Genomic DNA, 12824 nt, shown 5'->3' on the forward strand with positions numbered 1-12824 from the left:
CATCGGAAACAGAACAACTGTCTCCCAGAGCTCTGAACACTGCTCATTATGGCTTCATCCTCCCTGCTCACACACACCTAGGGCTGAACCGGTTGTGTGTGTGTGTGTGTGTGTGTGTGTGTGTGTGTGTGTGTGTGTGTGTGTGTGCGTGCGTGCGTGCGTGCGTGCGTGCGTGCGTGCGTGCGTGCGTGCGTGCGCGCGCGCCTTCCACTGATATTTGAATAAAAGGTCAGTAAGGAGGAAATGAAATGTCACAGTTCTTCTGGGGCCGTGAAGTAAAGAAGGAGCTCCTAGGGATGTACACAAACACACGCACACATGCACTCACCTTGTGTGTGCATGCCTGAGTATATCTTTTGTGAATATTTGAAGTGTCAAAGCATCTCTGCTGACGTTATGTTTTGTGAGTCGTCATCCGGCCCTCAGACCTCCGAGCTCCGCGCCCTGGCTCAGGATCTCACGTCCTGTCTCAACGGCTTTACTGTGGGTGGTTTACATGAGCTACAGAGAGTACAGCCAGAGAAGGGTAGGCTAAAGAGAGACAGCCCAATCAGACTGTATGGCGTTTCAAATGTACTTATACATATGGAGAGAGAGAGAGAGATATATAAAGAAAATAATGAGTGAGATAAGGAGAGGGGGATTGAGTAGGGAGAGAGGGAGGACAGTGTTTCCTGAAAAGTTTTCTCTGTTCATCCACTTTCCCACCAGCCCCTTATCTCTCCTCGCTCCAACTCAGCCAATCATCTTCCACCAGCCTGCCAATTGTCACGACGACGCTCCTCCCTCCCTCTGCTGTCACACAAGGGAGCTCAGGGAGCGGAGCTGGCATGCTGCATTGCACCCTGGGAAATATTACACATGCCAGTTGTCATTGCCAACATCAACAGTCATTAGTGACACAGCAGTAGTGGCAGCAGCAGTGTGTGTGTGATGATGTCTGTACTGTAATGATGAAGAGAGAATGGTGCTGAAACAATGAGTAATGAGTAAAGTGAGTAACATGTCTATTCCCGTTTTAACTAAGTGCTTCTCAATCTTCTCAATCTTCAAAGCCTAGCTCATAAGCTGGAATCGATAGATAAATGTTGACACCTATCTCTCTCTCTCTCCCTTTTTTCCACCACCCCCACTTCTCTCTCTCTCTCTCTCTCTCTCTCTCTTCCCCATCTGTCTCTCCCATCTTTCCCTCTCTTTCTCTTGCTCTCCCTTTCCCACTACCCCCCCATCTCTTCCTCCCTCTACAGACCAGCCAGTCTCGGTGGTGGGAGCAAGACATCCCCATGGAGGGGGTGATGCAGAAGGGAGAGCTGATCACTTACAACCTGACGGAGCTGATCAAGCCTGAGGCCTACCTGGTCCGTCTCACCCCCATCACGCGCTTCGGGGAGGGCGACTCCGCCGAGCGCATCATCAGATACAGCGGTGAGCTCAGGTTTCACACCGGGAATCTTTGTTTCAAACTGCCTTCTCAGATCTGAAACTGGAGTTCGGTGGTTTTGACATGTTGAAGCTTCTATTATAGCTTGGTGGTTAAATCACTGGGTCGAATCACTTTTTGAAATATTTGAAATTCCTCTGTGCCTGATTGTTCTTGCCTGGCACACTGGGACCACCCACTTGAAACTCCAGGCAGACTACAGCAAGTATTTGAAAGAATTAAAAAATATATATATATTTGACCCAGGTCTGGATGGGAGTTGTTTACAGATCAACATGTTAGAAGATGGTGATGCCGTAGATGTTGTTTCTCCATGCAAACTCCACATGCACACCCACCCACTCAAAACACTCCACACACACCTCACACACACTCAGCACATACACTCCTATCACACACACACACACACACACACAAACACAAACACACTCCTCAACATTCCATTCATACATCACCTTTAGATTCTAAGTGGCAGTGGCAGCAAGTGAAGTCTTTCTCCTGGATAGCACAGCAGCTTCCACAGCCTGGGGCTAGGCTACACACACACACATGCACGCACGCGCACGCACACACACACACACACACACACATACACACACACACACACACACACACACACACACACACACACACACTCATCACAAATACAGTACTCATCACACACACACTCCACACACACATCCCCACAGTTTTAGACAGGAAATGTTTGTTTTGAAACAAAACCTTCTCAGTTCTTGTAGTACGGTAGTTAAGATATGTTGAATCTTCAAGACGTTTCTAAAACTACTTTAACTGTGTCGGCTGTTGTAGGCTTTGTTAAGGGTTCCACTCAAAGAACACTCAGCTCCTCTCTGTTCCATTCATACCATACCCCTTTCTTCTAAGAAACAGTGGACGGTTCATCCATGACATTCTACAGAGTTCTCATCGTTCACAGACATTGTTCATGGAGCTCACAATAGACAGGATAGTTGTGCGTATTGTTCATCTCCTTCACAGACCCAAGGTCAGTACGTCTGTCAGTATGTACCGGTAAGTAATGGTAAATGGTAAAAACCCAACGTACCATACCTGACCTTGAAGAGCTGCATTGAATACGGCCCAGTAGACAGAAGAGTTCTATCTGGTGTTCTGGACTGTACCTAGGTCTTTCTGAAGGGATGATCAGGTGGCTCTTCAGCCCTGTGCGGTATAAGCAGATGCCTGAGTGGGCCACTAGTACACATACTACTGCAGGGCTGTCATGATTGGTGAGTGATTTACATGGTGATAGAGACCCCTGCTGGTTAATAAAATATGATTATGTTGTCTTATATAGTGTTGTCACCACCAAGAAGGAGCTGAGGAGAGGGAGAGATGTGTAGTTCTTTCTTTTTTTTCCTCACTTCACCTCACCTTACCTCACTTCTCTCCACTGCTGTCTCTTCACTCACCTCGGCTCACTGGCTCCCTGTGGTGATTAGCCTGCCTGTTCCAGCCTGTTTACTGCCAACGTGGCCTCAGTTTCCGGGTGAGAGGGACAAAACGGGTGAAAAAGTGCATCACCACCCATCCTTTAATTCATGAATTCATCCATCCCTCTCTCCATCCCTCCATCCATTCATTACCTCGGCCCCAGCAACAACGAGAGGTAATGCTTTTGGTTTGGTTGGTTTATTGATCGGTTTATTGATTCGTTAGCAGGATTACTCAAAAACTACCAGACCAATTTTCATGAAACTCATGGAGGGGTGTAGCACAAATTAAAACAAAACTTAAAGCGAGGCCATCTCCCCGTGTGGGGGCGCTAGAGACACGTGGTCGGACTGGTACAGTATAAAGCTCTCAACCTAACAAATGCAGCAATACCAAACATGTCCTACTCGCAGGCACGTGCGTGCACACAAAGCCACAAAATGTATTCATGGGCGGAGGTCTGTGTTCTCCAAGCACCATTTCTAGTGTATTTATTCATTCATTCATTCATCCATCCATTCATCTGTGGTTCCATCCATCCTTCTATCCATTCACTATCTTTTGGAGAAGTGCCCATATAGAATCTGGCATCGCGGTCGCTGTGCATACAGTTTTACTACCTGTGGGCAGAACGGCCCGTGTTTGGTAGACAGCACCTGCTCTGGCTCTGGTCCCAGACTCTCTGGCAGGCTGATATGGAACAGCTGATTCTGCCGCGATCATACAACAATAGAGATGCTCAACATCCAAACACACACACACACACTTGCCAAGTACGGTATCTCTGACACTTCCTTATTTTCAGATCCCTCAGATCCCCTGTCACACACACAAAGACACACACATTCATGGGCTGTGAATAGATTGGCATGAAAATCCTGCCTTCCGGGCCAAATATGCCTCATCTTGTCGCTTGATTTGAGGCTGAGAGATGATAACGACCCACCAGAGTGACACAGCACACAAGACCCATAATAAGACCACCCAGGATCATATTATCCTTGATTCTCTTCCCTTGACTAAGCAGCCCTGTGGTGAACAAATCTGTCTAGGGTGATGCTAAGCAGTATGAAGATGCGCGATGATGGTACAGTAGATGTTATAGATGATGGTAGACGTTTGTAGATGATGGTAGATGTTTGTAGATGATGATAGATATTTGTAGATGATGGTAGATATGTGTAGATTATGGTAGATATTTGTAGGTGATAGATGTCTGTAGATGATGGTAAATGTTTGTTGATTATGGTAGATGTTTGTAGATGATGGTAGATGTTTGTCGATTATGGTAGATATTTGTAGATGATGGTAGATGTTTGTAGGTGATAGATGTTTGTAGATGATGGTAGATGTTTGTCAATTATGATAGATGTTTGTAGATGATGGTAGATGTTTGTCGATTATGGTAGATGTATATAGATTATAGTAGAAATTTGTAGATGAGAGTACAGTAGATTCTTGTAGATGATGGTAGAAGTTTGTAGATGAGAGTAGATGCTATCGATGATGGTAAATGTTATAGATCATGGTAGATGTTTGTAGATGGTGCTAGATGTTTGCAGATGGTGTTAGATGTCTGTAGATGATGATATATGTTATAGATGATGGTAGATGTTTGTAGATGATGGTACAGTAGATGTTTGTAGATTATGGTAGATGTTATAGATGATGGTAAATATTTGCTGCTAGATATTTGTAAGATGATGATACAGTAGCTGTTTGTCGATGATGGTAGATGTTTAGATGGTGCTAGATGTTTATAGATGTTTGTAGATGGTGATAGATGTTTATAGATGATGGCAGATCGTTGTAGATGGTGATAGATGTGATAGATGTTTATAGGTGGTGGTACAGTAGATGTCTGTAGATGGTGGTAGATGTTTGTAGATGGTGGTAGATGATGGTAGATGTTATAGATGATGGTAGATATTTGTAGAATAGGGTAGATGTTTGTAGATGGTGGTAGATGTTTGTAGATGATGGTAGATGGTATAGATGATGGTAGATGTTTGTGGATGATGGTAGATGATGGTAGATGGTGGTAGATGATGGTAGATGTTATAGATGATGGTAGATATTTGTAGAATATGGTAGATGTTTGTAGATGGTGGTAAATGTTTGTGGATGATGGTAGATGGTGGTAGATGATGGTAGATGGTATAGATGATGGTACATGTTTGTGGATGATGGTACATGTTTGTAGATGATAGTAAATGTTTATAGAGCGTGCTTGATATTTGTAGATGGTGGTAGATGATGGTAGATGGTATAGATGATGGTACATGTTTGTGGATGATGGTAGATGTTTGTAGATGATAGTAAATGTTTATAGATGGTGCTTGATATTTGTAGATGGTGGTAGATGATGGTAGATGGTATAGATGATGGTACATGTTTGTGGATGATGGTAGATGTTTGTAGATGATAGTAAATGTTTATAGATGGTGCTTGATATTTGTAGATGGTGGTAGATATTTGTACAAGGTGGTACAGTACATTGTCATAGATAGAGGTATGTTGAATTACTGGATCGAACCACACTGTTTGAAATGTGCTTGATTGTTCTTACCTGGCACACTGGAACCACACATTGGAAACTCCAGGCCGACTCAAACAAGTATCTGAAAGAAAGAAATAAAGAAAGAAAGAAGAAAGAAAGTTTGCAGATAAGCATAGATGTTAGAAGGTGGTGGTGCTGTAGATGTCATTACTTCATTCAAACTCCACATGCACAACCATCCACTCAAAAATACTCCACACACACCTCACACATACTCAGCACATACACTTGTATCACACACACACACACACACACACACACACACACACACACACCTCAACACTGTAGTCATACATCATCTTAGCTTTATAGATTCTAAGTGGCAGTGGCAGCAAGTGAAGTCCTTCTCCTGGATAGCACAGCAGCTTCCACAGCCTGGGGCTAGGCTACACAGACACACACACACACACACACACCAAATCAGCTCTCATATATCTCTAAGTGTTGACGTTTCTATTCTATTGCATCTCCCTGCTGTTAGTGTCGTGTATTCAGGCTATCCGTGTTCTGCAGCAGCTGGCAGATACAGAAATCTCCCCAGCCCTGCAGAGAGAGGAGCAGAATGGACTAAAATAACCCCCAAATGTGTTTGTGTGTGTGTGTGTGTGTGTGTGTGTGTGTGTGTGTGTGTGTGTGTGTGTGTGTGTGTGTGCGCTCCTCTCCTCCTACTGTACCTTTACTTATAACCCTTCACCTCCTTCTTCCCAACCTCCTCCTAGCCCACCACCTCCCCACTCAAGCTCCTCCTCTCCCTCCCCCAACCCCTCCTCAACCACATCCTCATCCTCATCCACCTCCTCTTCCTCCTCCCCTTTCTTCTCCTCCTCTTCATCCTACCTATCCTCCTTCTCGTCGTCCTCCTCCTCTGCAGTGCCAACTATGCTGCCCCTGACTCAGAGAGCTCTCAGTCTGTCAGCTATCAGCTAATGCAGAGCGTGGCGCCAGATATGCAACATCTGTTCCCCACGACCAAGACTTCCTCCCTCCGCCTCCCTCCCACACAGGAGCAGCTGTGTGATTTAGCAGGGAGGGGGATGTAACCTCCAATGCATAATTGCCTCCTAGACTTCAGCTTTGGCAGGGAAGGGGGGGGCGGGTCAACAACAGCATGGACAAATCATGAACATCCGATGATATTTACCACAAACAGCCACACCTCAGCATAGCCGCCGAAATAACAATCATTTCAAGCAGCTGTGTCTAGGTTTTGACTGCTAAAGTATCTGGTATCTTTATTTCATAGTTGGATCCTTTGCTCTCTCTGCCTCTTCCTTCCTCTCTTTTGTCCCCCTTTTTTGTAGCATCCTTTTTTTTTTTATGATTTAATCCTATTCCCACCCAATTTGGTAGCCAATCACACCGGACCTATTTGTCCAATTGTCCACTGTCGCTGCTGTGGAGGGTCTAGTTAAGTTTATTTAAATCAGGACAGTGCATATTGATGAACGTGTACAATACATGTAAATATGCCAGATTGTAGCCCGGAGGCTAGTTTCCATCTGGAGTCCATTAGGCAGGTTGATGTTACAAAACAAAGTTACAAGAGGTACATATATAAAACACAGACACAGTACAATATATAGAACATAGAAAAATGGCATGCAGTTAGAAGTGTTCACATTTTTGGAGGGTCCGTCGCACAACCCCTCAGTCGGCGATCTGGAAGAGAGAGACAGCTACCTGACTCTCTCCAGCCCGGGACCGCGACCCGACACCCCGCCCCGCCACTGTAGAGTGAAATTAAACTAACCACCCTTGGTTATATATATGCCACGCCCCTGTGGGATCCGGCCATATTCGGATCTGGCGAGACCAGGGCGCAAATCCCGGACCCTGGTGCCAGCTGCACCAGTAACTGATGCTTAGACTGCTACACCACCGCCGTACCATCCATTTTAATTTGGTTGATTGTCTCTGTTCCTGAACAGCTTGTCTCTGTTGTGGTTTAGTATTCTGGTCTCATCTCATAATGTCTTTATAAGGCACAGCCACTGTCTGCACTATTGTGTTTTGTTCTGTCTGCTCTGCCAAACTACAGTACCCCTACTGTATGTTGCTCTCTCTTCTCTGCTAAACTATATTAGCTCTTTGTTGCTCTCTCTTCTCTGCTAAACTACAGTAGCTCTATGCTGCTCTCTCTTCTCTGCTAAACTACAGTAGCTCTATGCTGCTCTCTCTTCTCTGCTAAACTACAGTAGCTCTATGCTGCTCTCTCTTCTCTGCTTAACTACAGTAGCTCTATGCTGCTCTCTCTTCTCTGCTAAACTACAGTAGCTCTATGCTGCTCTCTCTTCTCTGCTTAACTACAGTAGCTCTATGCTGCTCTCTCTTCTCTACTTAACTACAGTAGATCTATGTTGCTCTCTCTTCTCTTCTAAACTACAGTACATCTATGTTGCTGTCAGCTCTGCTCCACTAGTACCTCTATGTTGCTCTGCTCTCACTACAGCTTAAGTAATCTCTCTCTTTAAAGCCAGCCACACTTCGTTGAGAAGTTTGAGCTCCTTTCACTGATTTATTTCCCTTTCATCTTTCAGCTCCAGTCAACCCCCATCTGAGTAAGTATTGCTTTCTTTCTTCCTGCCTCCTTCTCCAACACCCCATCCCACCTCCTCCTCCCTCCATCCCTCCATCCTTCTCCCTCCCTTTCCCAGGCAGCATTATACAGTATTATCATCATGCACGGTGCTGTCTTCACTGACAATAGCAAGGGACAGAGCAGAGAGACCATGACAAGTCAGGTTCTTAATGTCTGCAATAAACAACTCATTATTATTACATTAACTGTAATACAGGGATCATTAGGGGGAGAATTAAATATGTTACTGTGTTGGTGTACATGAATAAGTCATGTTATCTTGACCTTCATTGCTATGCAGCTGCAGCAATTGTAATGCAGCTACCACAACCCCTAATGTAATAGCAACACATTTATTGTGAAGTTGTAGATATGTTCACAGTCAGACCTTCACATTTTAATTCAAAACTTTGCCAGTTTAGTGTTGTCAAGGTTTAGTCAGGGAAGGCCAAAGAGAAAACAACCTAAATGAAGTTAACTGCCTCCCCTGTTTGTACTGTGTGTGTGTGTGTGTGTGTGTGTGTGTGTGTGTGTGTGTGTGTGTGTGTGTGTGTGTGTGTGTGTGTGTGTGTGTGTGTGTGTGTGTGTGTGTGTGCACGTGCGTGTGTGTGTGTGTGTGTGCGCATGATTTTTCAGGAGAGTTCCAGTGTGGTTTCGAGGACGAAGCCTTGTGTATGTTCACCCAGGACAAGACTGATGATTTTGACTGGACACGCCACAGCGCAGCCACCCGAGACACCAAGTACACCCCCAACACTGGGCCCAGCAGTGACCGCGGAGGCTCCAAGCAAGGTCAGCAAACACACACACACACACACACACACAAATACATACCGATATCCACAAGCCTGGCTTCAAGACCCTGATCATGTGATCTATCTCCATGAGAAACAGCATGTGAGATCACGTGATTAGGGTCACGAAGCCACATCCATGAGTGGATATCAGTGGATATGTGCTATTTAAGTGCAAAAAGTTGCATTTTATATAAAAGGTGGGGGGCTACAACTGTAACCACCTCGCAGAAAAGTATCTTTAGAAAAATGACTTTGACTCACTTCGGTGAGTAACAAAATAATATTGTCTGTAGATGCGGTAATGTAGACCGAGTGAAAAAAAAGTCTATGGCGCAATGAATGGTCCCTGGCATGGCGCTATACCGGGGTATAACCCTGAATAGTATACTGACCTGACCAGGGCTTCTGATATCCCCAGCTCTACAGGGAGGGTCTGTGTGTGCTTGTTTGGCTCTCCCTCTGGGCGGGAGGTACCAGCATTATAAATTATGATTGGCTGTCACCATCTGTCCGTCTTGGTCGGCCTGCGGGAGTGAGTAAGAGAGTCCAGCCCCCAAATCGAAATTTAGTTTTTCTCCAGTCATAACAGGTCCTGGCCAGACCGCTGGAGTAAACTAATTAGCAGGTATGTGTCCTTGGGGAGGAGTTGAGCTGAAGTGTTTGAGGGCCTGTCAAGATGGAGAGGGACATCAATAATGGACCACTTTTAATTATCCAGGGCATTTACAGCCCCTCCTCCATGTACTGCTGTCCCCCTCTCTGTTCAAACTGTCCTCTAGTGCTGAGGAATAATATGTTTGTGCTGTGGTTGTGTTATAAAAATGTTGTTTGCATTATACTGTTGGTTATACCGTGGTTATGTAATGATCGAGCTATGGTTGTGGTTATGCTATTGTTGCGTTGTGGTCCCACAGGTTTCTACATGTACATAGAGACATCTCGTCCTCGTCTGGAGGGGGACAAGGCCCGTCTGCTGACCCCCACCTTCAATGTGGCGTCCAAGAGCCCCTACGGACCGGTCACCACCAACCCTACCTACTGTTTCTCCTTCTACTACCACATGTACGGAAAACACATCGGTAAGATATACAGTACTACATACATACTGTATATAATACATATATACTATGGAAAACACAGATACGATATCATACTGCATAGTTCACATACTATATCATATTAAGCCTCACTGGTGAATAGACAGAAAGTTGTCTGTCTTCTCTCTCTCCTCCTCCTCTCTTCCAGTCTTCTCACCCAACGCCTTATTACAGTATCACATGTCACCACTGAGGTGTCTGAAGCCAGCCTGGAGGAGATCACTCACATGTCACATGATGGGCACATGCTTTTCTGTAGCCCGGGGGGTGTGTCTCACACCTCACCCCCTCGCCTGTCCTCACCACTCCGTCCTCAGCTGATGGCCCACTGCCACGGAGACACACTCACCTCACACACACACTTTTTCTTCATCCGTCTCTCTTCCCATCACTGTTTCTTGATGATGGTGTCGGTGGTGATGATGACAATTAAGGTCAAGCTGCTACTGCCGCTGCAGATGATTATGATGGTGGTGATGATGATGATGATGATGGTGTTGGTGGTGATGATGATAATGATGGTGGTGGTGGTGGTGAAAGTCCAGTTGAAGGTGATGATGATGATGAAGGTGGGGAGGTTGATGATGGGTGTGTCTTGTCTCCAGGAACGTTGAATGTTTACCTGCGCCAGAAGGGCCAGTCCCCCTCGGACACCTCCGTGTGGAGTCTGAACGGTAACCAGGGCGACAGGTGGAGGCAGGCCAAGGTCAACATCCACCCGACTACATCCTTCCAGGTAGGCAGGACACGCCCTCTGCCTCTGTCTCTGTCAGAACACTGATCACACTAAAAGTCAATAGATGTACGAAATCATGATATGCCACTTGATAAGGCACTGCGCCTGTTTGGTTCTATGTAAACTGTTACCAAACATTCATTATTGATGAGATAATTAGTTATTAAATGTGTTCATTTTGGACTGTTCCCTCCATCTCGTTCATGTAGTTGGTCCTGGAGGGCGTGCGAGGACCCGGGATCGAAGGGGACGTTGCCATTGATGATGTCACCATAGAGGAGGGAGAGTGTAAAGACCCACCCCCCATCAGTAAGTTCAACCCTTAAGCCGGGCTCATGCTACAGTATTGGAAATATTTCGGAATTGGGTTGCATCACGCACATAAGGAGAATCTTAACAGATATTCTTCTCTGGAACCTCAAACAAGCGCACACAACAAGATTTGAAAATAACGGCTCATCACACACTACAGGATATTATCGTGCTCGAGGGAGCAACAAACCACTAGTCTTGCCTTCGCGCTTGTAAAATACTGATGTAATAATAATTTTCAGGGCCACCCCAATGCGTCTGCAAGCCAATCGGGAGGTATAAGATTGGATCTGTATATCACTCACATTACAAGATAATCTGGGCCGAACATCGGTACTGACCAATGTTCCAAACCAGATTTATCCTCCGATTGTCGGAATCTGGGATAAATCGGACTACAGTAAATATCTTGTAGTGTGAGCTCAGCATTAAGGTCAGCTCTGAAGTTCAACTCGGTAAGCGGTAACAAAGGCAATTCTGGTGGTCCTGATTGAGATTCCAGTTGTGCTCCTTCTGATTTTGATTCTGATTGGTGTGTTTTCCCTCTCATCAGATCTGAGGTCCCTGGCCCCTCCCACGGTGCCCCATATATGGCAGCTGGGTGTCACCCTGACCCTGGTTGTGATTGGCTGTCAGAGGTGACCCCCCTCCCCCCAGAAACACCCAGACATCCCCCCACCCCCCCAACCCCCACCACACTCCAACCTCCCCCGCTACCTGCCATGGAAGACTCTGCAGACTTGGACTGTCTACAACCTAAACCTAATGCCCCGACCCCCTCTCCCCTTTCTACCAAAGATTCAGTCAGACTGAGACACTGCAGGAGCAGCAGTCCAGAGGCGGCCCACAGACAGATGACACTCTGACCCAAGATGGCCGACATAACTTATGCATTAAGAGGTCACAGGGTCGTGAAAGGGGGGGGTTAGCCAATCAGCTCTCTCTGTTATCACGTTGTTGGAAGTTTTGAGCCAAGCTGAGGGGCGGGTCTAATGTGTGTGTGTGTGACAGGTTACAGAGACCAATAAGGGTATATTTTTGTAAAGCACAAGGACACGTTGTTCTGTTCCATATTCATATCACTTTCAGCGATGTGCTTGTTTGTTTTTCTGTTTATTTATGGAGACAATGTGAGCGGTTAATATGAAAGGTTGAGGTGAGAAGCAGCCGGAAGCGAGAGTAATAATGATGTAGTGGATGTTGGCAGGCGCCCATGGCGACCCTCATCAAGCTAGCGGTTACGGTGGTCGTTAAAATGGCTCCTCCCTGTTCCGACTCCTCCACCTCGAGCCTCAGGGCTGCCTCAGGACACGCTCAGCTAAACAACGATCAGCGTCAACAACATGAAGACAAACAACAACGATATGTTGGATTTCTTTCTCTCTTTATCTTTTTCTCTTGATATATTGTATTATTTTAACTTCTTTAATTTAGTTTGCTCGGGGGTTGGTTTCATCTAAATGTGATCTGGTTTGGTGTGTGTATATACACGGTACCCAACCATAGGACACTGAACCATCATGGTGTACTGGGCTATACTGGGTTGTACCAAGCTTCATCTCTGGTTTGTTCTGTTCCGCTGTGTTCTCATCTGTTCTGCTCTACTCTGTTCTATTCTGTTCTACTCTGTTTTGTTGTACTCTATTCTGTTCTGTTCGGTTCCGCTCTACTCTGTTCTGTTCGGTTCTGCTATACTCTATTCTGTTCGGTTCTGCTCTGCTCTTCTTTACTCTGTTCAGTTCTGCTCTACTCTATTCTGTTCTGTTTGCTTCTGCTCTACTCTATTCCTGTTCTGCTCTACTCTGTTCTGTTCTGTTCTGTTCTGTTCTGTTCTGTTCTGTTCTGTTC

The 12824-nt window shown here is 45.6% G+C and overlaps 1 protein-coding gene across 1 annotated transcript in view; it reads left to right on the forward strand.

The window, feature by feature from the left end:
* mdga2a (MAM domain containing glycosylphosphatidylinositol anchor 2a) overlaps positions 1 to 12140 on the forward strand; it is a gene marked incomplete at its 5' end in the record, with an annotated part of 109562 nt that extends 97422 nt beyond the window's left edge. The window contains 8 exons of the mRNA XM_084437714.1: positions 1248 to 1425; positions 7994 to 8014; positions 8671 to 8826; positions 9746 to 9910; positions 10534 to 10664; positions 10874 to 10973; positions 11530 to 11614; positions 11775 to 12140. Coding sequence (XP_084293840.1) covers positions 1248 to 1425; positions 7994 to 8014; positions 8671 to 8826; positions 9746 to 9910; positions 10534 to 10664; positions 10874 to 10973; positions 11530 to 11614; positions 11775 to 11946 — 1008 coding nt within the window. The 3' untranslated portion in view covers positions 11947 to 12140. The remainder of the gene's footprint in view (positions 1 to 1247; positions 1426 to 7993; positions 8015 to 8670; positions 8827 to 9745; positions 9911 to 10533; positions 10665 to 10873; positions 10974 to 11529; positions 11615 to 11774) is intronic.
* Positions 12141 to 12824: the final 684 nt, after the last annotated feature.

Source organism: Borostomias antarcticus (assembly GCF_949987555.1).
Source record: "Borostomias antarcticus genome assembly, chromosome: 5".
In the NCBI taxonomy this organism is placed as follows: Eukaryota; Metazoa; Chordata; class Actinopteri; order Stomiiformes; family Stomiidae; genus Borostomias; species Borostomias antarcticus.